At 44.8% G+C, this 24085-nt stretch overlaps 1 protein-coding gene across 1 annotated transcript in view; it reads left to right on the top strand.

Moving 5' to 3' along the window:
* FGF9 (fibroblast growth factor 9) overlaps nt 1–24085 on the top strand; it is a 57126-nt gene that overhangs the window by 30218 nt on the left and 2823 nt on the right. Inside the window, 1 exon segment of the mRNA XM_065648059.1 lies at nt 5566–5669. Coding sequence (XP_065504131.1) covers nt 5566–5669 — 104 coding nt within the window.

Below are 24085 nucleotides of genomic sequence, written 5' to 3'. Positions count from 1 at the left end.
TATGCCAGGTTAGCTCACCACGCTCCCAGCTGTTGGAAGGAGTTAACTTGTGAGTGAACCAACCTGACAGCACTGAAATTCGGTCGTAAAAACAAAGTCCTGTGGTGATTTTTTTTCCTCTGTACGTATTTTAATGCCAGATGTTGAACGATATCTAAACTGTATTTTATTGCCTTGCGAAGCTGTTTAGATAATGCCGGTGTTGTGGGAGATGATCTCTAAAGGGCGCAGAAGGGAAGAGGGGGGAGGGAAAGGCAGAGGGCTGAGGCTCGCATGGGCGCAGGTTTATCCTCCATCCCCCGCCAGCCGCTGCTCCCTGACACTCTCACGCTGCTTCCACGCTCTGCCTCGCTCCCACGCCGCCCGCCCGGGGTCCCCGGGGAGAAGGGGGGGAGGGGGGGGGGCAGCGTCGCGGCTCTCCCGGGGGCGCAACATTCGCGCTTGCTGGCTAGAAAAAGTGGGGAAAGTGTTTTAGGGCAGTCGCGCAGCGCGGGTAATGCGGGAATTGTGCATCTAGGCATTTTCCTTGACACAGGCAGACGGCGTGCATAGCTGCTGAACTACCGCCGCAGGTCTCCCCCTGCCCGCTGCGGGTGCGGGCACACAGAGGCGGCCGCGGTACGGGGCTGGCGGGGGAGGCGCGGTGCGGTGCGGGCCGCCAGCAGGTGTAGGGCGGCCGCGCCGCTGCCCGCCCCGGCAGCCGGGGCTGCGGGGGGCCGGCTCCCCGCAGGGCCCCGCCGCCCCCGGAGGAGGGCCGCCAGCTGTTCCCTTCGCAAGGCGGCGGTGACCACATTATTCGCGGCGTCTATTTTTAAAAATGGCTTTCCAGCCGCAGTTGTAGGAAGCCGATAATTCCGAGGGGCAGCTCTTCCAGCACTTGCAGCGCCTTCGCTTTAAATAGATTTATTTTTTCCCTTCTCGGTTTGATTGCCCTCTCCTCCCCAGGATGCACCCTTGTGATAACTCTTCTCCCATGGAGTGCGCCGGTGATGTCCCTGCTCGGTCAGGGGTCGGGCAGACCTGGCACAGCAAAGCCATGGGATGCGTCGGGAGTCCCGTCTTATCTGGGGGCGGGGAAGGGATCTTGGTGCTTTTGTATCGGTGCCGTGACATTGCTGTTGTGTTTGCGGGAGGTCACTGAATAGCAGATGCTATTTGGGTTTTGGTGATTGTAAAGTCTTCTGATGATCCTGGGAAGGTCTGCATCCCAACGCGGGAGATGCCCGGGGGAGAGCAGGATAACTTGGTCTTCTCTGAGCGTGTGCAGTAAACCTGCGTGTGTGTGATGTGGGGGGACGAGTCAGAAGGAAGTTTTCCTCCAGGAATAAGGAGGACAAAGAGAAAACCCCGGGGGCTGCGCATAAACTCCTTTCTGGGCTCAGCCCTGTGGGAATCCCCCTCCCCGCACACACACACGCACACACCTCTGGAGAGACATCAGATAAGAGTAATTCTTTTGTGATGCTATGTTGGATGTGTGCCTATTGCATACAATGAACCGAGCCATATTGTGTGTCTATACTCGCCCGGTTCTGGGAGCCCTGGTATTTCGCAATTCCTGCAGCAAGATGTCCATCTCTAAAAGAAAAGCTCCTCGGGAGAGCCCTGCTCGGTCCCCCCCGTAATGCGATCTCAGGTGATCAAAGCCTTATCTCTCCTGGGTGACAAAAGAAATTTTTTTGATGCAGTCTCCTTTGGTCTAGGGCATTTGCTAGACAGTGGAGTCATTGTAAATTCAGGAACTCTGTAACAGCGGAGGGGCGTGCCTCTGTGCGTCAGCACAAGTACTGCATGCACAGCATTAAAAAAATAGGAGCATGCAGGAAAAGGAAAAAAAAAAAAAAAGCTTGTCAGCAGGTGACCTCCGCTCCCCGGGACCTGCTGCTACAGGGAACCGCTGCGTTCATCATCTGCGGGAGCCGCGCAGCCGCCCGCCCTCCCGCCTCTCCGCCTCGCCCTGCCGGCTCTCGGGCTGGCGAGGCGGGTTCAGCGCCGGGGAGGGCGCGGGGGGCGGCTCCGGCCGGGGGGGGCCGGCGGCCGCCCGTCCCTTCTGCTGCTGGATGCACGGGTCGGGGCTTTCCCCCTTCCTCCCCATGCTCCCTTTGCAGAGAGCCCGCAGACCGGGCCGGGGGGCGGTGGGGTGGTGATGCATGCCGAGGGCTCTGGCCCCCGGGAGTGGAAATTAGAGTCCAGGTTTTAGGGGGAGGAAAGGACCCCAAGCATCCCCCGCAGTTGAGCGTTGCAGAGGGGAGGGGACGCGGGGCGGCGGGTGGGAGTGGGGGAGGCCGGCGACACAAGGGCGCTGTAGGAGCCTGAAACTGAAGCAGGGCCCCGCTCCCTCCTGGGGGGGCTGTGGCTGGCGGCGCTGCCGTCTCTTAATTGGCATCATGTGGGGGAGCGGGCGGAGCGGTGACAGCTGCGACAGGCGGGACGCATCCCGGCGGAGCGCTCTGCTCAGCCGAGCGCCGCAGCCCCGGCCGGCTGGCGGGAGGGAGGCGCAGGGGGTCGCCGGGGAAGCCCCTGCCCTCGCCCCATCAGCGGGCTGACCTCCCGGCAGCTTCTTTGCCGCGAAGAGCCCCGCTTTGCCCTCCCCTCAGCTCTTCCCTGGGTGCATGATTGCTGGCTGAACGCAGGGCAGGACAGCCCCAGGGACCTGCGCTCTGCCTGCGGGTCCCCCGCCGCGCCCCTTCTCTCTGCTGCCCAGGGCAGTCGTACAAAGACGTGGCTGGCAGAGGTGCTTGTTTACTCTCTTCGTCGTTGGTGTGTTAGGATGCTAGGCGGAAGCTAAACTGCCACAATCCAGCAATACAAACAGAGCCTATATATAGCCAAAGACAAAAATGTGCAAAGGGCGGAACACCAGCAACAAAAAGGTCTGTAGTTGCAGAGATGTTCATTGCTGAAAGCCAAGGCAAATACTTCTGTAGGTCTGTTCTTCACCAGAGCTAAACTAGATGAAATTTAATGTTTCACATCGTGTGAACAGCCCACCTCCTTTCTCCTGTGAGCCTGGCGGGAGAGCAGGACTGGCCTTCATGGTCAGCGTTGTGGTGTCTGTTGCCATTCAGCATGGTCAAAGTTGTTTCATGTGGAAGAAGGTGCGTGAAGGGCTGATGTGGACATGTAAGAAATAACTTTCCCCCAAACTTTCTTCCTAACCTCTTTGCGGAGGACTGGGTCTTTGCCTTGAAGTTGTTTCGTTAAAGAAAATGCTCAGTGTCTGACAAGAAGATATTCAGCATCCCAAGTCCTGAGACAGTTATTTCCTTTCTCCTTTTCTTCTTTCCCCCATTTTTAGCTATAAATAGGGCCTGAGCTTTAAAAGTTTGAAACTGTCCTGATTTTCCTTTGGTCCAGCCTAATTTTGAAGAGGAATATCTATTCTAATATCTGGTTCAGGTCTTAAGTACTACCTTCATATTATAGAAACTATGCAGTGAAAATATTCACAGGAGTATTGGGCCAAATCCTGCAATCCTTAAACTGGCAATACTTGTGTAAGACTAAATACTTGGCCTCACATAATCTCTTGAAGGGCTTAACAGCATGGCACATAAAACTTGCCGTGAATAGTCTTCTGAATATTTCCAATTACAAGTCTATATTCTGATTTCAAATATGTGGATGCTCTTTGCCAAGTACCTTAAATTCATCTTCTACACTTACAATAGGATCTGACAGTGCTTCTTTGTTCTTTTGACAGACTAAGCAGCATGCACCCAAATATTTGAAATGAGGACAGCAATTAGAGTCTGCATTTATACTGATGAGAAAGATGCCAGACTTACTAACGTAGCTACAGTATGGTATAATACACATTAACATAAGATTTAACCTCAGTTAAAATTGCTTGGTAATATGATAGTTTGGTAAAAGCCTTACAGAAAAAGCCTCAGGAAGAATTCCGAAAGTGTTGCATGTCCAGATAGAATGGGAATGTTTAAATTGTTTCAATGGATCGATTGTATCTGAGATACTAAATATACCAGATAAACAGCACGCTACCACTTTTTATTACCTAAAAAAATATAAAAATCCATAATTACTAAATATTTCCTCCCAGTATTTTTGATTTGTGCATATGTAGAGAATAATTTAAGATGCCCAGGCCTTAAAACAGGGTTATCAAAACAATAAGACTATGGTGTTTGTAGTACTGAATAATATATAAGGTAATGATCAATAGTCCCTTACAGGGAATACATTTCGTCTTTGCATTAGCTTGGCTATAAATTTTCCCTATTGGGTTCAACTTGTGCTATGTTAGATTTATGTGATTCATGCCTGTTATTGATTAGTGCACAACTATTTTGCAGGAGATGCCAAATTAATTGTTCAAAAAATCCATGAAAGTGCTTTTTTATTGGCCACGTGAGGCTCAACACATGCTATGCTGCTATTTTATTATTTCAAGTAAATATAGTTTCCAGTAAGCTTTAAAAATAGTTATGTGCTGTGCTTAGACATGAAAATTCATAAAATATATTGAAAATGCTACTCTATGCTTTATTTTGTGGCTCAGAAAGTAGCATAACACAGCAGTGTGCTTCTGAACGTTGCTGGATGACTCCTGTGAAGTTGTTACAGGCTTACACAAGTGCCCCCAAATAGGAAGCAATTTCCTTTTTTTTTTCACAAGACTTCCTAGTTTTATGCAAGGTTTAACTGGTAGCATCCTCATTGGAGAAGTAAGCAATTTGCAGGGAAGGCTGCCAAAAAAACCCAAACCCTCAGAAGCAGATGAACTAATATTTGATACAGACACTTGTTGTACCCTGCACACTGATGCTGAACCGAGGAGCTTTGCAGAAGCAGTGCTTCCCTGCAAAATGTTCTTATCTCTAGTGCACAAATGTCTGTGTGAGCTTGTTGCTACGTGCATGGGAAGACTTCATCATTTATACACTATTACTTAGGTTTAGAATATTTTAATTATTGAATCTGAGATGAGTAATAAATAGCACACCAGAGAGAATGGTTACTACCTAGACAGAAATATGTGAGACTCTGGACTATACTAAGGATTTTCATTTCTCAAGCCTCTGGAAGATCATACTGTGAGTAAATCTTTCCCCCTGTTCCCAATTCATTGATGCCTAGAAGTAGATATTTTGGTTCTATGTGTAAAGTTTTTATGTCCCAATTCTGATTAAAATGTATATTTTCAGAATTTGTTTTGCAAGACGAATTTCATAGGTTCATTAATAGTGCTAATTTTGGCAACCTAAAAACTTTTTTTTTCTTTGAATGTATTATATGTTGTGCGAATTGGAATATGACTGAACTTTAGATCTGTGCTTAAAAAAGCTGAGAAAGATTGAGAGTAATCTTTTAATTTGGTATGTTAATGCTATCTGTAATGCATCATTCTAGCAGAGACTCAAAGGACTTCACTGTTCAAGTGTCATACTCTGAGATACATTCATTTGTTCCTCATCTTCCTCCAAACAACTCTGAAAATGGGAAAACACCTTTGAAAATAGCTGTGTGGTGCTCAGGCATCTGAAAAAAAATATTTCAATGGAAACAATATGTACATTGATTGTTTTTTCCTGCATTTTATAGGTATACTGGAATTTATCAGTATAGCAGTGGGCTTGGTCAGCATCCGAGGAGTCGACAGTGGACTCTACCTTGGGATGAATGAGAAAGGGGAACTGTACGGCTCGGTAAGTTCCCACCAGCCTTGGGCAGTCGTGATCCTTACGTTCTGTGGGAAAAATACTTGCTAGCTCCTACAAAGCTCTGTTGCACTAGGTGCTATACGAGCACAGTTTCTGCTCTAAATATCTTGCAGTCTAATTTGAAACAAGACCCTGTGGGTGGTATAAAGAATACAGGAGAGGGAAAAGGTGACAAAATCAGGAATGAGTAATAGTGCGGACAGACGACAATTTAGGTACAAACAATGGAGACTGATGGCCAGAGCTGGTCATTGAAGACTAAAGGATATACTGTAAGATTTGTAAATGTGTCCTTTCAGTAGAGACCTAAACTGAGAAAAAGTGACTGCCGTTTATGTGTGGGCAGAGAACTTTCTAGGAATTGACAAAAGAAAGTAGAGGAGGAGGAAAAGGGTGGCATATGTAGATGAGAAAGCGAGACATAGGAGTGGATAAAAGTTATAAGAAGTATAGGAATGAGGGCAAGAGGCTTGGTGGTCTTGTCCTGAAAGTTCAGCTGGTGCTTCCTGAGGGATGGCAGCAGGAGTGAGTAACGGGTGTGAGGGAGGAGTAAAACTTGGTATTTCAGACGTGGGAGCTGGGCTGGCAAACCAGCCTCCCTGCAGCTGATGGGTGATTGATCTCAGCAACATGGGCCATCTTGCAGCAGAGGAATATCTGTGTGTGTGTGTGTGGACGATGTGACCCTCATCTGGGAGCATCTGAGACATCTGATGTACACTGGAGTTCACACCCAGGGTAGATCATAGGCAAGGGGAACCTAAAATTGAGCAGGCAGCTCCCCAGTAGTAGAAGGCAACCTCTTCTAGCAGTAAAATATCAACCTCCAAAGTTCACAAGGACTAGAGAAGCAGTTGTACTTGAGGAAGAGGATGGCAGGTTTGAAGGGTGAGCAAATGTCTAAAGGGAAGGGAGGCTGTGTATTCACTGGGGTTCATGAAAAGCATGGAGAAGAAGGTGACAGTGGTAAACTGATGGTGTAAATGCTGCAAAGAGAGACACTCAAAAAGGAGTTAAAGTGATAGAGAGTGGCTTTGAGTGTAGCTGAAGACACCTGTCTCGGAGAGGATTATTGGTAACTGCGAAGAGGATGGGGAGGGAACTGAGTGGGACAGCAGTGGGAGTGGGAAGAAACATGAGAAGATGGTGATGAGTGGACAGGGGAAAACAGGAGTAAGAGAGAAGTCCAGCTTCCATATATGTGATCCATGGAGGAGTGTGAGGAAGCAAGACCAGGAAGGTCCAGCAGAAGTTTTTTTATAGGGGTGTCCAGATTCACGATCCCTTTCTAGTAACATTTTGTGTGAGAGAAGGAAGGTAGAGAGGGTAAGGGGACTGTCTTCTGAGCAAAGTGCAGGCTAGCAGAGGAAGCTGGAAGGTACAGATCATGACAATGTATGTGAGAAGCAGAAAAAGAGGTGGTAGAATGAGGGTCAAGGCTGGGATGGAGAATATGTGGACATGGGAGAAGGGGAGATGCAGAGATGATGAGAACCAGTGAGCGGGAGGGGCCAAAGGAAGGGATTTAGTACGAATGCCAGTATGCAAGAGGAAAAGGTTGGAAGGATAGAGAAGAACAGAGAAAGAGAATGAATGCAATGACAGATGTAAACGAGTTGCCTGTGAGGAGTGAGAAAGTTGTCATAAGTCACAATCCTGTGCAGCTGATGAATGGGATAAAGAACTGGAAAAGTAATGAGTGCTTTTTTGGTTCAGTTAGGCAGCAAAACGGCAGAACAACAAGAGTAATATGAATCAATAATGTTGATAATAATCAGCAAGAGTAATCATTTAAACAGATAAACATGGTGAATCAGTTATGCTACACTTCAGATACTCAGAAAAAGAAAATGTCGTTATTTAATAGAGCTTGAATGCAGGGATTGGGAAAGCAAATGTTACATCACTTTTCTGTGCAATTTATATTTCAAGTTTGCAATATGTTTGCCAGAGTGAATTACTCAAAACATTCTTTGCTGAAGAAATATGCACAAGAAATTCTTTGTAAATTACTAAGCTCACTGCGTTAATAAAATAGTTGTTCCGTGAGCAGGAGTTCTAAAAGAGCCTGTTTTCCTAGGGGTTTGTGTCTTATGGTCCAAATTGTGTGTCTCCCTGACCTTCTGTCCCTGCAGTAGCACAAATTCCCCAGCCTTTTATGTTTCTTGCATGGAGAAAGAGACAGTACTAGCTGTCCTTGCTCACCAGATTGCCAGTTTGCAGAGATTACATAGCTCACCACTCCCAAGTGGGACATGCAAATGATTTATCTTTTTTACCCTGCCTCTGATTAGTTGCAAAACTGATAGGAACTTAATTTTCTTGAAGACCTTTGCCTCCTGATTGAAACTGGTTGAAAAGCTAAAGAGGGACAGACAGGCAGGCAGCTAGCTGTACAATATAGTTGGATAACCTCTTTCCCCTAAAAAATGACGCTAAAAATATGAAACCATTCATAATGGAGAACTGGCAATCTGTAGGGCCAGAATGCAAAGTTCAGGTTAAAATCTGATGGATGATATGGCTTATTGTCAACCTCCAGAGATGGGACATACTAAAGAGTGATGTTAATTGAATTACATTACTTCCAATGAAATATAACCTCTAATGGCTACTCAGTGTGATGATGCTTTAAAGCCTTGTCAACACTGGCAATCCTAGGGCCTATATTTCAGCAACTGTCAGCTCTCATAGAAACACTGAGATAAGCAGGCCTCAGAACTGATTTTTGTGTAGAATTGGCTGGACATTTTTAAGTGACAGTATTTTGCTTTTGGTCAAAAAATGCAATTAACTGAAAATGAAATACTCTGATAGGAATAAATGTTGCAATGTGAACCAGAAGCAAGGCACAATCCAGCACAGGATTATCTTTCTGGCAAGAGACAAGATCAGTTTAGCTGAAATTAGTTTTGAGACTGATAAGTCATAGACTGAGGTTCAAGTTTATCACATGAATTAAGTGGAATGATCACTTGAATTGAATGGTTCTGTAGCACCAGCAAGTTGCCTGTGCTGGGAGGTGGGTTTCTCTGTCTTGGTTTCGTCACTAAGGGCTGTGAATAGCACCAGCTTTGTCATGGAGCAGGTACTCTTACAAGGCTGTGGATGTGTTTTCTAACGTGGGAAAACTGTTTTCCACGCAAAACTGAATAGCAACTTAATAAATATCTGGTCCTGCTCTATATCAGCATTGTGAATCTAAGCAGGTTTGTTTCTGTGGGCATTCAGTACTGCAGCACTTGACACTGCTGTAATAGATGCCCTGTGTCTATGACACTATCATATTTATATTCAAATTACTGCATGAAAAATACATTAGGTGTGAATCAAATAAATGACCTAGAAGACTTCTATCCTTCTATATTTGTATTTGAAACATTTGGCACAGGAAGATTTTTCCCAGCATATTTGTGGTGCCACTGGAGATGCGACATATGGCAAAGCAGAGCAGCCAGAATGGGTGATCGCTGCCAGCTGTCATGAAAGGCAACAGTAAAGGCAGTTTCAGCATATTTTGATCCAGACATGTTCCTCTTGGCCTTCTCAAAGTGCTGCTTTCCTCTTAGATTTGCTGCCTGACAAACTCTTCCCAACTTGCCACCGTTAGAGGAGGCAGTTCCTGCTACATCTTCTGGTTAAAAGAATACAGCAACTCTCATCCTGCTCTCAGGCAGCAATATCTAACATAGGGTGGCTGTTCTCAAGTTCCTCTTTGTCCCATGGATTTATCCAGGGAAAGCTGAAGATATATGTGTGTAGTACTATAGAGAAGCCAGTGGTAGCTACGCAGCAATGACTTGGAGGCTGGCTGGTGACAGCAGCTTTCCCTCCTGCCTCGCTCTGTTCCTGCTCTCCCTTTACCTTGCCTTCCCCTTGCAGCCTGCAGCTATGACTCATCACGTTTCACTACAGCTACTGTGCTTGTCACTGGGGATCAGGAAAAATCCAAACTACAGATAGGACCCGAAGGGTGTTAAGACAAGACACGAAGACCTTTTTCCTTCCCAAGTGCCAAACGGCTCTTGCCAACACCTCTGGCAAGAGTGTTAGCAAATGTGTTCTAGCTGTGCTCCTCGCCGTGGAATGAGGGAGGTCTTCCTGATCAGTCCCATGACCTTCATGCCTTCATGGGACTGTCCCCACCCTCACACTGCCCTGCAGCGCTGCCTTTGGGAATATCAACAGTTGATATGCCCATAGCAGGCAGCAGTGAGCACCCACACCATGGGGTGCCCGTTGTTTGCACTGCAGGCTGTCCTCTGAGGCTGTCCTGTGCTACCTCCAGCACAGCAGGACCATGGGACACCTTTGCCTCGACTGCACTCACTGTCCTGGAGTCTACTGCAGTAAAGAGCTGTGCTGCATCCTACTGCCGGCGTACCTGCCCCATTGATCTCCCATGGACGTGGAACTGCCTCATTCCTCTTCTCAGATTAGATATAAGGGAGACATTTTTTATGATGAGGGTGGTGAGGCACTGGAACTGGTTGCTCAGAGAGGCTGTAGATGCCCCATCCCTGGAAACATTCAAGATCAGGTTGGATGGGGCTTTGAGCTACCTAGTCTAGTGGAAGATATCCCTGCCTATTGCAGGGGCGCTGGACTAGCTGGCCTTTAAAGGTCAATTCCAACTCAAACCATTCTGTGATTTTATGGTTCTATGATTCTATGAAATGCTGGTGTCTCCATTGTTCCTTGTGTCCTTGGCAGGTGGGAAAAGGTAGCTGAGGCTGGATGTTAAGGAGAAAAACTGAGAGTTGGAAGATCTGGAGCAGCTACAAGGGGAGCTGTGCAGGGGGGAAGAGGAAGGCAGGAAGGGAGGTGGTGGAGTTGGGGAAGGTACAGAGGGCTAGGAGTGCCTGGGAGGAGAGGCAAGCATAGAAAGAGAGAGGCTTCGTGTGCCCACGGAGCAGCTGGGACAGAGCTGAAGAGCCCAGATCTGGAGCCAGGGAGAGAGACTCCTCGCCTCGGGGTTTCAGACTCACACGGTATGTGCAGCAAATTGAGATTTAGGGTTGCTTATAATAGGGTAATAAAGGGCTGTCCTTCAAAAAATTAACTGAAAACTTGTTCATCCCAGTGTTTTGGGGACAGTAAACGTGCCTTTTGATCCTAAAACTACTGGGGAGAGGGTGGAGGAGGAGAGAGAAAGAGAGAGAGTGCTGTCCTTGAAGAAACATATTTTCCCAGTAAGTGTGCAAGGAGGTGACGATATGCCTCTTTATTGTCCCAGCAGGGCTGCACCTGTGGTGTTTTGTGCTTTTGTTTGAGTCCCCGCAGTCCTGGAAGGACTATGCAGCTACAAAGACAGGTGAACAGATTTTTTTTAACAAGAAAGGGATAATTTTTCATAGTTTACTGAAGCTTGCTTAGTGCAGATAAGGTTTTGTTTTGCTGCATTCTAAAAATATCTTTTACGTTCCCATGTAAATAAGGGAACTGTTCAGCCCTTCAAATGGTAGGTCAAGGTGCACGGAAACAACGCGATGAAAAACAACGCGAAGAAAAAACCAGGTTGAAGGTGCATGTTTGGAACAGCATTTGGGCCAAGTATATGGTCACTACAGATATCTAAGAATAAGACAGATAAATTACCCTGCAGTATCATTCACACTTTCCTGTTAGTGTTAAACACTAACCTCTGATCTACAGCAATTCCATGTATCACAGAATCACAGAATGTTAGGGATTGGAAGGGACCTCAAAAGATCATCTAGTCCAATCCCCCTGCCAGAGCAGGAAAACTTAGGTGAGGTTACACAGGAAGGCGTCCAGGCGGGTTTTGAATGTCTCCAGAGAAGGAGAATCCACAACCCCCCTGGGCAGCCTGTTCCAGTGTTCCGTCACCCTCACTGAGAAGAAGTTTCTTCTCACATTTAAGTGGAACCTCTTGTGTTCCAGCTTGGACCCATTACCCCTTGTCTTACTGTTGGTTGTCACCGAGAAGAGCCTAGCTCCATCCTCGTGACACCCACCCTTTATATATTTATAAACATTAATGAGGTCACCCCTCAGTCTCCTCTTCTCCAAGCTAAAGAGACCCAGCTCCCTCAGCCTTTCCTCATAAGGGAGATGCTCCACTCCCTTAATCATCTTTGTGGCCCTGCGCTGGACTCTCTCCAGCAGTTCCCTGTCCTTCTTGAACTGAGGGGCCCAGAACTGGACACAATATTCCAGATGAGGTCTCACCAGGGCAGAGTAGAGGGGAAGGAGAACCTCTCTGGACCTACTAACCACCCCCCTTCTAATACACCCCAGGATGCCATTGGCCTTCTTGGCCACAAGGGCACAGTGCTGGCTCATGGTCATCCTGCTGTCCACCAGGACCCCCAGGTCTCTTTCCCCTACACTGCTCTCTAATAGGTCATTCCCCAACCTGTACTGGAACCTGGGGTTGTTCCTGCCCAGATGCAAGACTCTACATTTCCCCTTGTTATATTTCATTAAATTTTTCCCCGCCCAACTCTCTAGCCTGTCCAGGTCTCGCTGGATGGCAGCACAGCCCTCTGGCGTGTCAGCCACTCCTCCCAGCTTGGTGTCATCAGCAAACTTGCTGATAGTACACTCAATTCCCTCATCCAAGTCATTGATGAATATATTGAACAGTATTGGTCCCAGAACTGACCCTTGAGGCCTTCTGTACTTCAGAATGATTGATTTTTTTTTTTTTTTAATAATCTAGATTATCTGTCTGTCAGCGTACGTGCAGGTGCCTGTGCCTGGAAACAGGACACAAACAGCGCACAACAATTTTTGGAGGGAGAATAAAATGCAATTTCCCTCAGTGAAGGCGCAGACTTCTGGGCTGGGAGTGGTCAAATCCCAGGAAAGACAATGGCTACGGCAGCAGGTTTAACGCCCTTCTGCTTGTGTGTAAAATAATGAAGTGCCTTTTTGGTAAATGGTACAAATAGTGCAGAGGCAGAGGGCAGCTCCTGGGTTGTGAGGAGTGGTCAGGTTTTCCGCATGGGCAGCATTGCTCAGGAAAACCTGGCATTCTTGTGACCAAAAGCCTGATGGTGTCCTTTAGCAATAACAGCCACTTGTGTCTTCCTGAGTAAATCCACCTTAAGCAGAAGAGTTACAAGAAGCAGGCCTGTAGTTAATATGAGAGGGCAAACTTTGAGATCTGAAGAGGACCAATTCAAAAAGATGCTTGTGGCTCTGAATATGAAAGAAACTTGAAACTTTGTCAGAGATGCAGAAGTCCTGTGGAAATGGAATTGCAGCAAGGGTGAAGCTGCCAGGAAGGATTTGGAGACTAATAGGCTGTGGGTGCTTGGTAGAGAGTCTGTGAGGAATGGGAGATGGGCAGGTTGCAGAAAAGCTCATGTCTTAAGAGTTGCAGAAGCACAGGGATAAAATGGAAACTGCTGAAATAAAGCTGACAAGGGCCCTGAAACATATACTAAAATACAAGGCAAAAACTTTTTAACCTATATAAATGAAAAGGGAATGGGAGTCTTTACGAACATGATGTGTTCAGGCGGGAGTGGAAATGCAATATAGTCTGAATGTGGCTACTAACTGGGCTAGCCAGTAATTCTGATGGAGTCCTTGGGGTGGTAACATGGGGCTGGGGGATTCCCCGTCATGTGATGAACTAAGAGAGCGGGGGCAGCGGATGCCACTGGTAAGAGAAGTGGCTATTTTCCTTCCAACCATCCATCCGCTCCCTTGTGCTGGCACAAGCGTTTCTGTTACTGCCCAGTGAACTGAAGCAGGGAACTGGAAGACAATCTGGCCAAGCAGAAGGGCCGTCTCCAGCCACAGTGGTTCCCTCCCAGGTCACAGCAAGACGTGGTGCAAAGCTGGGAGCAAGCCTGGCTAAGGGAGGGTTTGCTTTTCTTCCAGGCAATACAAGTGTTTGCCCGCCTGGAGTGTTTGTGGACCTCCAGCCACCTGGTTTGTGTTTGGCCAGGGGCAGGACCTGGGAAGCTGGAGGGCTGTCAGTCTGACTTGGGTTGTGCTCAGGGTGTAGGAACACACTTTTAAATGAAAGAGTAGACGAGGACCTGGAAGTACGTGCAAGATGAGCCCACTGAAGCTGGATAAATAGCTTCAGGCAAGCCTAGTGTGTTATTTTTGGTAGGATTTTCTTTTTCTAGAAAAGAGAAATACAGTTGTGCTAATCTGGAGGGCTGTGTTAAGTTTGACCCATGGAAGACAACAACTGCTACAGTGGGTAAAATATGGACTTGTATGATGGTGAAAAAACTGAAGAGAAGACAGCAAGGGGGAGTGTTGAAAAGTATTAGATTGGAGTGAAGCTGTTAGTGGAGTTTTTATGGATTGGTCCTTGGGCTGGTTTTATTCCCTGTTTTTTATTAGGGACATTAAACATCATGTCATAAAAAAGTAGTATTTTGTTATCAAAATCGTTGCAATGTTGGGAAGTATTTTCAGCAAAGAAGACAGCCTCACAAAAGTGACTTGGTGACCTAAAGTGCCCAAAATATTTGCATGTTGGGCTCAGGGAGAGCTCTATCAGTGCCACTGCATACAGCATTGGTCGGATCCAGTCTAAATGCAAAGTGCAGTTGGTCACTTGTGTTAAAGGAGATGAATTGAAACTGAAACAGGTGCAGAAAGGGCTTACTGGAATGATCAGAGGGATGAAAAGACTATCAAATGATAGAGTTTAAAGATCTTGGCTTATTTAGGCTGCAGAATGAAAACTGAGAGAGTACACTCTTGGTCTCTGTAAGTACATTGAGGTTTAACACCAAAGAGAGAAAAAAAGCCATTGAAATACAGGACAAAAATTACTTGGTTCGAATGGGTCACAAGAAAGCTTAGACTGGATAAGGAGGTCATGAGGAAGTGAGATTTTAAGCTGGCCTGAGGAATTTTTGCAGGAAGGTGGGAGATGAAGCATAAACGCTTTCTCTCTGCCCTGAACAGCAGGAAACAGCTTCATAAGTGTGGACATTTTCTTTGTGGAATGTGTAGGTCTGAGAAAAGCCCTGAAACTTCAGTTACTTGGCAAGATTTGTCTACAGCCTCATCTGCTTCACCTTTGCGGATAGCTGCTCTGAATTCGGATGGGCAGCCTTGCTGAAAGCTGGGTACTGTCAAATGGTGTTCCTCACAGGTACCAGCGCTGGCAATGAGAGCAGAATCTGTAGTCTGCTCAGCAAGGTATGAAGGACTCTGTAGAAAAGAAAGGTCTTTTGAGATGTGGGTACTGGTGTAGGAAGAACTGATAGGTGAATCCATATGCTTAACACAGGTAATATGGGTGAAAGCTCTAAAAGAAACTGCAGCTATTGTGGTTCTTTTTAAACTAAGGCTTCAGTCTGTTTTTTAGAACAGAATTTCACAGCTTATAACACCTGTCATCAAAGAGAGACACCTGCTAATAGTGTCTTGTGGGATGGGCACTACGCTTTTCCTTGGGTCTTTGATTTTCCTCAGAGGAATTCGTTCCAGGTGCTTACTAGGTCTGAGGATAATTTTATATGAGAGAAAACCCTCAGTGATCTCCTCGCCTTGGTCTGCAATTCTGTGTTCAACCTGGATTCTCACTACATGCCTGGGACAGGAAAGTATTAGAATATCTCCTACACAAATGATATATATGCATGGGGATGTGTGTATATAAAGCTAAGCTTTGGTAAAGCAAGATGGTGTTCAAACCTTAATTTAATGATCTGCTTTCCCCTAATTAAAGATGTCTGGAATTTTGTATTCTTACAAAAATAGGAGATTAGAGGTGCTGCTTCAGGGGGCAGCCAAGGTGATCTTGCATCTTGCAGAAAACCCTTTCCAGAAAGGGCAGTCCTGGTACCGTGCCTCTGCTGCGTGCCTCTGCTTTCTTCTTTGCTCCGACACCAGCACTCATCTGACTTGACACGAGGCTAATTTAGGGATATAAAACTAAAGAAGAAAGCTTGCCTTTTTTTTTTTTTTTTTTGGTTTCTTCTCTGCCAGTTTAGCTCTCTGAACTGGCTTTTTGCCTGTTTGGGCAAGCACTAGCGCTCAGAGGGGGAATCACCTGCAGTGTGGGATGGGAGAGGGGCTGAGTATTGCACTGTCGACAGCAGGTAGTTGTTAAAGTGGCTGAACTGCATTGCAAACCCAAATCCTACCCAGCGAGCAAGCATGGGGCATGTTCAGTTTGAATGTCTTCAGATTCACTCCTTTGCAATTGTGTAGCTCCCCAGTCGCTGCAGCCCTGAACATTTCTGGAACCAGCCATGTTAACAATACAGAGGTGCAAAAAGGTTCAGTGTCTTTAGTTGATCTGAGAACACTATGTTGAAGTGACAAGCTAAAAGAGCATCATCAGCAGTGTCATACTGAGAGATGCTTGGGGATTATTCACGGCATCAGACAAAGATCTGATGTGCTCTGTTTCTGACTCAGGAGCCAGTGGGATGTGAACGCGGCACTCTTTCTCACTTTACCATTCATCGTTTTCAAAGATGGAGCAGAAAAAGTCTGCCCTGCGGGGCCTTCTTGTCTAGGTTGAGGTTTGCTTTGCAGTTCGAGTGTGCTCAGGCTGATTTGGTGATGTGCAGTAATGCAGTTCATTTGTGTCACATTCAAAAAGCTTGAGAAATAAAACTTGTTACAGTGCAAATCCATTTGCCCCCTTTTGTAAAGCCCTTTGGTTTCTTTTTCCTTCCTTTTATAAAGGCAGACCTCTGGTGTTACTTTTGATTTGAAGATCAGATTTTATATTAGTGTTCCACAGCTGCTGCTGAGGAAAAACTTGGCTTCTGGTGTGGATACTGCATGCTTTTGAGGTCTGGCCCAGGCTGTGCATCTTTAATCTGCTAAACTTTACTCTTCAAATTTAACGCAATTATGGAGGCAACTGTGACTCAGGAGAAATTTTGACTTGATTCTATTACGGTTGAAATGCCATTGACTTCAATGGAATCAGGATTAGACCTGCTCCTGTAAAACCACCAATTAATTTTATGGTTGTGTCAGCAGACCCTGATCAAGATAAGAGCTCTACTGTATTCATCATTTTAAAAACCTAAATCTTGACAGGGCTCCTGCCCGTGAGAGTCTGCAATCTAAAGACAGTCTTTTAACATGTAAATGTTTATTGCTTTTGCATAGCAAGGGAGATTTTGGCCTGCTGATGCCTCTGTTAGGACAGCATCTAGTGTATAATCTGGACTCAGAACAGGGAACTTATTGGGGAAGACTTCAGAAAAATCCTTTGAGTCATTTTAGAATACACAAATATTGTAAAGTTTAAACAAAATCATCAGGTTTTTATTTCTCTATACTTTAAAAATCTGGATTCTTTGTAAGGTCCGTGTGCTGCTGGTATCTGGTAGACCAACTGCCTGGTCTGGGAGCTCTTCAATCACCAGTTCTGTTGAAGTTGTTATTATATATCTATTTTTTTTTTTCTTCAGACAGATTGACAACTTCTTTCATCAAAGGTGAAATTAACTGCATGGCTAAAGTTTGACCCATTGAAAGACAGGTCCACTGATGCGCATGTGTGTGAGGAGTAGGGGGCTCGTGGAGGAGCAGAGCCATCCGACTTTCTCCAGCTTTTCCCAAAGGCTGGGTCAGCTGTATCGCTGAGAACCTAAGTCAGGGCATAGCAACACCAAAGATATGTGGATTTTCTGAGAAATGCCAGAGAAATCTTTTTTGTCCTGCTCAGATAGTGAAATACTATAAATTGTGTATGTAGATCCATGACTTTATGGTGGAATTACCTTTGGGAAAAAAGAATGGGGGAAGTGTCCAAAGAGTCATCTCTGGAGAGACCGCTTATGAGCAATGTTTGCCAATGGAGGAGCACTGCTGTCTAAAAGGGCAAACGTGACATCTTTTCTTCAGCAGCAGCTCTTTGAAATGCTGACCTTCCTTTGTGTCAAAAAAAAGGTGGGAGCTTAAAAGGCCTCAGTTTTAAACAACTTAAACTGCATATGCAATCCAGTCCTGCTGCATAAGGATCTTAGGGTACCAATCCTTTGCTGTACTGCCCACCAAAGCACCGTACATTTAAAAATCTCTCTGGCAAACTTATTGGTTTTCAAAACTGCTGCAGATATTTGGCATTTCAGTGAAGAAGACTGGATCTTTCCAACATGCAATAGCCTGTACTGCTTTGTTTGTTTGATGACCCTCATCCAGAATGACAGTGGGATCAGTAATGTCCCTGTCCTCTGAGCTAGTACCTAGCAGGTAGCTTTACATAAAATCAATAACAAAATGTAGAGACAGGCTTTTGTTCATCATTCCTTGACCAAATCATCTTGCTGAATGAATAAAGCATAAGGTACTTTTATAGTGTACACTTTTATCACTACCTTGTATTATAATTATTTGGTCCCTGTGGCAAAATGTTTTATGAAGGGCTCTGAGCATTCTGTTGTTTTTAGGATGACACCTTGTAGCTGAGGGATAAGGTGCTTCTCTAAGGATGGATAAATCCAGTTTGGGGGATACTCACTGAGTGTGTAGATTGAGTACTTTTTATCACCCACTTTACAATGTCTTTCAGCGTGTAAGTTTAGCTGCTCCTGCAAAAGGCAGCACTTTCTGCTGAAGGAGGGCTTTGTTTCCTTTAACCCAGCATTCTGTGCTCAGAGAACCACAAAACAAAGTAAAAAATACTGACAAAACACTTCGATGCTGTGCTTCATCTTAGTTATATTTAAGGAAAGCATATTTTATTGAAAAATCTCTATTTGGTCAAAAGCTTAACTAGTATTTCAGGCTAAAGAGTGTGTGTAGCTGTAAAATAACAGCCCTGGTTTGACATACATGTTGTCTTTTGATAGAGGAGAATTTGTGGAGTGGGGGGCCTGGGTAGGTCAAGTTACAGCTTTCAGTAAATCTGAGCGTGCCTGAAATGGTTCTTTCAGTGTCTTAAAATATTTGTTGCCTTTTTATTGTCGCAAGCCTGATCCAAGTCCCATTTAAGCTGATGGGAACTTTTCTCCTGTCTTCTTTAAAAATTGGCTCTGGCCCCTGTATCAGATTGCATACCACCTTGCTTTCTGATTCTTGGAAGGGTTCAGCCAAGCATTATGAATTAGATGCTTAGATAACATTGATGACTGCAGTTCTTGATTGTGCCAGGGGAACCAAAAATAAAATAGAGATCAGAAGTGTGACTAGTTAATGGCACAGTGCGGGCCTGGCCCTGCTGGCGCAGAAGGGAGGGGAGCACACCCACTTGTTTGTTTTTTAAGAGTTGACTTCATCCTGGTCCTGCTCCGTTGTGGTGTGGAGAAGGAAGCTCTTCAGATTCCGAAGAAATGGTGCTGTGACAGCTTACGTGGCTTGAGGCCTGTCCCTGGAGCTTTGTCATGGCTTCCAACAGCAGCACAAGCAGACCCTGGGTGTTTAGGTGAAAATGAGTTTTCATCTAACGCACTTGGCTGGGCAGATCTAAATCAAACCTATATGGACATAAGCATGGCTGCTGGTAGGCAGCCTGTGCTGGCAGATGCAAGCTTGGGCACAGTGGGGTTGCTCTTCCTACAATGATTTCATGTTCAGGGAGGGCATGCTTAAAGCTTGACAGATGCTGCGAACTTGAAATCTCAAAGGAGTGGATATCAGTAAAACCAAGAGCTGCGGATTTGGCAGTGGCAAAAATGGACGTAAGCCTAATTGGCACCTCATCCTCCTGCAGCTCATGTCAGAAGATCTCTGTAAACAACCCTGGGCCAGTGCAGTGCTGGGTCCCAGTCTGGTCCATCCAGAGGAGGTCCACAATGGCGTGGAGAGGAAGGGAGCGGGAAAAGAGGGGCAATGGGGCAAAGGGGAGAAGCAATGGAATCCCTGCTGCACTGACAGTCTTCTGGGATTTTATTGTTGATGCTGGAGTCGTCTTGCTTTGTTCAGGAAGCTCTGCTTTTCTGTTGCCTTCATCAGGACATGGAAGCACCACGGTGTCTATATCCGGGTGGCTATTGCGGCTTTTGATGATAATGCTCCCAAGGGGACCAGATTCAGCTGGGTTTGGGGAACTTTACAAGCTTTTTGTATGAAAGGTATTAATCTTTAAGCACTCTTATAACTGTTCCATGGCAGTGGTACAGAACAGTAACACTTTTAATTTTTTTTTTGTAAGTAGGGATTTATGTATAATAAAAACTTTATATTAATTAAATAGAAGTTTAAGAGGATAAACTAAGATGAACAGTCCATCTCTGTGAAAGTACAAGGTGACCTCAGGTAGGGAGAATGCAATTGCCCAACTGTGGTTTTGCCAAACACCTTGCCTAATTCACTCATATTATAAAAAGTACCATGGAATATGAAATGCATGTGAGGGGCAGCGTGGGTGCCTGGCTATTTGTTTGGTCTCTCTTCTGGCCCAGCAGGGTTTCCTGCTGTCTTTCAGAAGTGCTCGTGGAGAAGCACTGACACAAACACAGAAAAACAGTCAGCTAGTCCTTTTGTCAGACCTTTTTTTTCCCCCTTCCTTTTTTTTTTCCTCCGTGTTTTGTCAAATGGTTAAGTAAAGCATTCTGAAAAACACACTGCTTGGAGAAACCGTTGAAAGAAAACTCTGTGACACTCAGCAAGTCAGACACTCCGTGTGCAGGGCTTGCCTGGCGCTGCTGTCTGACCTGGACAGGAGCGTGCTGCTGCTCGGCCACCCATGTTTGGCCGCAGGCTGTGGCTGGAGGTTGTGCTCCCAGCCAGAGACTTACAGGCTTAGCATGGGAGATCAGACAACACCACAGCAAATGCTGAACTACACCTTTATTTATGACAACTCTTGATGAGTGTTAATTATTAGCTGAACGTAGCATGTTCTAGAGGCTGTTTGCATTACAGCATGGGAAGGGCCAACTGTGTGTAAAATGAGTGTATTTGTAGGCAAAACAGCAAAGAAAACCACTTTGGAAGAGAATAGGAGGGTTTTTTTGTTCATGTCTCTTCACTACATATGCAGTTTTTATTAACGTCATATAACCATAATGAGGGATTTGCATGAATTTATTTAGGAGACTAAATATTTCAACATGATTTTATTAAGACAGTGTGGATTAACACGGCAATAACATGCAGCAGGTATGTAGGAAGTGCTGACTACATCAGATATACTTCTTATTAATAGTTGTTTGGACTTCTGGATTAGGTGTTTTCTTGTGAAGTGTCTCTACTGAGTTAGTGTAGCAGTTGCAAAAGGGAAAACTATATATGGCATAAAAAAGAATAGTTTGCTAGACATGAAATGTGTTTGTTATGATTTTAGGAATGATGGTCTGAAGTGGTTTCCTTTGTCAGGTTACAAAATAAATTGGAGTATTAGCTCTGTAAAGTTCTTTAAAAGAAAAAAAGAATATTGATTTGTTTTATACAGGACCCTGTACTATGGTTTCAACTACTAAGCAGCACAAATTTTTTACCATTCTTTAGAGACATTAAACCATTCTCTGGACAGTGTACATATGTTTGCTAAATTTCCAATTAGCTGCTTCACAGGCATATCTATTTTTAAACAAGCTGGCAAATCTTTCATTTTGATGGCGCTAACTATTAATTTGCAATCTCACTTTTAATCAATCTACCTGGAAATAAGATAACATAATTATTTTTCTTTCTGGTTAGATGATGGGTAATGTAGGAAGGTAAAGGGATTCTGGGCTTGCTAACAGTGACGAGGCATTAGCAGACTTCTGAATTAAATCTGCCTTGGGTTTCTGCCCTTGTGATACGTGCATCTTTGCACAAGTCTATTACTTGAATGTTCTGAGTTAAGTAACAGATTAAAAATACCCAGGTAAAGTGTGGAAATGTAGTAAAATAAGAATCAGTCACTAATGTAGTGGAATACTCTATGAACAGCCTTCAGAGAAAACATGTGCTATGTTGTGAAACATCTGATTTATATAATTTTGAGGTGACCTCCTTATTTGGCTCCTAAATTAAGTGATTTGATCAAGGCAGGCAGCCTCCCCTTTCACAGGAATGCAGGTTACTTTCCACAGCTGTTCCAGTTGGGTATGCTTGGTATTTGTGTCAGCCATCTACAAAGATGTCTAGTGACATTAAGTGTGGTGAAAGGAAACACTGGCACTGGAAAATGACAGAGAAGTCAGTTGCTAGAATAAAAGTATGCAAAACTTGCTGTATTCTAGGGCTAAATCTTGCTTTTCAACTGCGTGTACAGGGACTTCCTAAAAGTCATAGTCAGAAGGGGAAATGCAGGCTGCCTGTGATCAGGAAACACCATCTCCTTCCCATACTGGGAGAATTTGCTTTCAGTAAGACTTTCCCATCCTAGAACTGGTGAAGCAAGCAGGTGCTTGTTGGCAGGATGGACCAGCCTCACCCCTGTATTATGCTCATTTCTGGCTTGAATAAAGGCATGTGTGCACAAAACATGAGTGTAAGATAGTGTTAAGTAGTATTGTGGTAGTACATGGTTTAGTGGTGGACTTGGCAGTGTTAGGTTAATGGTTGGACTCAATGGTCTTAAAGGTCTTTTCCAACCTAAATGATTCTATGATTTTACATAGATGACTATTGGTCATGATTGGTTTCTGTCTATTGTGGTACTAGATAAATCATTATCATAAGGATCTTCCAGGGCATGGGAAAAAGGGTATGCTGAGATTTTGGTCTCTGCATTATTTACGGGGCCTGAACCAAAGTCACCGACACTGATTTACTCCAGTGGTCTGTGACTACAGCCAGAATTTCTAGGTGGCCTAGAAGGAAATGGTTTGATGAATTTATAAAGAAATTATTTCGCTTCTCGGAAAGTGTGATTGTTAGTGTCCCTACATATCTGAACCTGCATCCTGATTGCTCTGTGTGCTGGTTTGACTGAAACTGAGTTAATTTTCTTCATGCAGTTAGAAAGCTTTCTTTTTCATAGCTGGCACGGTTATTATTTGGACTTAGTTTGAGAACAAGAGATAACACCCCGGAACAGAGTTAAGAGAGCCAAGGGCACTCTGAGCTCTGTCCACAGGTGTAAGGCATCGAGGAAGGGGGGCATGGATGGGGCAGAGCTTCACTGACATCCAGACTGATCAATAAGAGTATTCCAATCCCATTAGTGTCATACTTCGTATTTAAGGAGAGTCGGGATTTTCCGGTCTCTCTTTCGGTTCTTTGCCTTCTTTGCTCTTTTCGTTGGAGGTAGGAGGAGTTCTGTTTGGGATGTTTAGTTTGGCCTTTTGCTGTTCTGCAGAGGCCTCTGGGCCTTTCTGCCTTTTTTACTTTTTTCTCTCTTCGGGGCCAGCTGTTCAGGACCAGGTGCTGTTTCCTGGGACTGGCCGCTTGGTGTGAACGGAGTTTGTGAGGAATTGCATTGAGTATCTTTTATTTTATATTCTATTTCTATTTTATATATATATGTATATATATACACACTGGTAGTGTATTAGTATTTTGTTATTTTATTAAACTGTGTTTATCTCAATCCAAGTTTCTCTCTTCCCTTTTGATTCTCTCCTGTTTCGGGGTTGGAGAGGGAGGTGAGTGAGCGGCTGTTGTGGTTGTGTTGCTAGCTTGGGTTCAACCACAACATTGTGTCAAGTTCATGTTGAAGTATTTGCCCCACTGTCTATACGTGAATTTCTGAGAATTTTGATGAAGGACGAAAGAGTTGTGCTGTAAGAAGGTGAAAAGTAAAACCAGAATAAGCTTGTAAAATCAAGATTGAATTTGTAAGCTTGAAATCCACTGAACTCATCCAGAGGGCAGTGCAATGCAAACCCCCCTATTCAAGGTCTGCTAGTTAAGTGTGCCTCAGCATTGTCATGATCCATCAAACCTGCCAAATAAAGAGAGGCTATTTTAAAATTTCTCCTTCAGGGCATGGGGAAGTACTGTTCTTGCAAAGATAGAAATTTATGATGATACTAAAAAAATGCAGATGAAGTGAATAATTAATGAATTCAAGACAGGAGTGAAATATCTTCCTAAAATGTTGCTATTTTTAGCAGAGAGTGCTTCTGCAGTGCTTGTCATGTGACCCTATCGCCTTCTGAGAGCAGAAAACAATATGAATTAGTTTCTCTTTCCCCATGGACTTATAGGCCCAGCATATAATACCTCTTAGCATCTGCTTCTGCCTTAAAGCAAAGAAAGTGATTTTAAACCTCATGCAAAATAAAACACTAATGAAAGCTGTACTTAAAGACAATCTTTATAGCAGCCGAATAGTTTTTTAATGGTTTGTATGCTGAGGCTGTACACAGGGCTGCTGCAATGTGTCTAACTTGCAGCTGCTGCTGCAATCCTGTAATACTCACTGCTGCTGCAGCTTCTAGCTGTCAAGGGACATAGAGGCAATTATCAAAAGGAGGTGGCAGGATCTGGCCCAGAGATAAAGATTTAATGTAAACACATTTGTGCTTCTTTTCCCTGTAACCAGTATGGAGTGTTGTTTTATTTGAGCTACTTCGCACATTAAAAATGTTATGTTCAGAAGTGCCTCT

The sequence above is a fragment of the Caloenas nicobarica genome, chromosome 1 (genome assembly GCF_036013445.1).
Source record: "Caloenas nicobarica isolate bCalNic1 chromosome 1, bCalNic1.hap1, whole genome shotgun sequence".
NCBI lineage: Eukaryota > Metazoa > Chordata > Aves > Columbiformes > Columbidae > Caloenas > Caloenas nicobarica.
The sequence above is the reverse complement of the archived record's forward strand: the minus strand, read 5'-3'. Positions and strand labels throughout refer to the sequence as shown.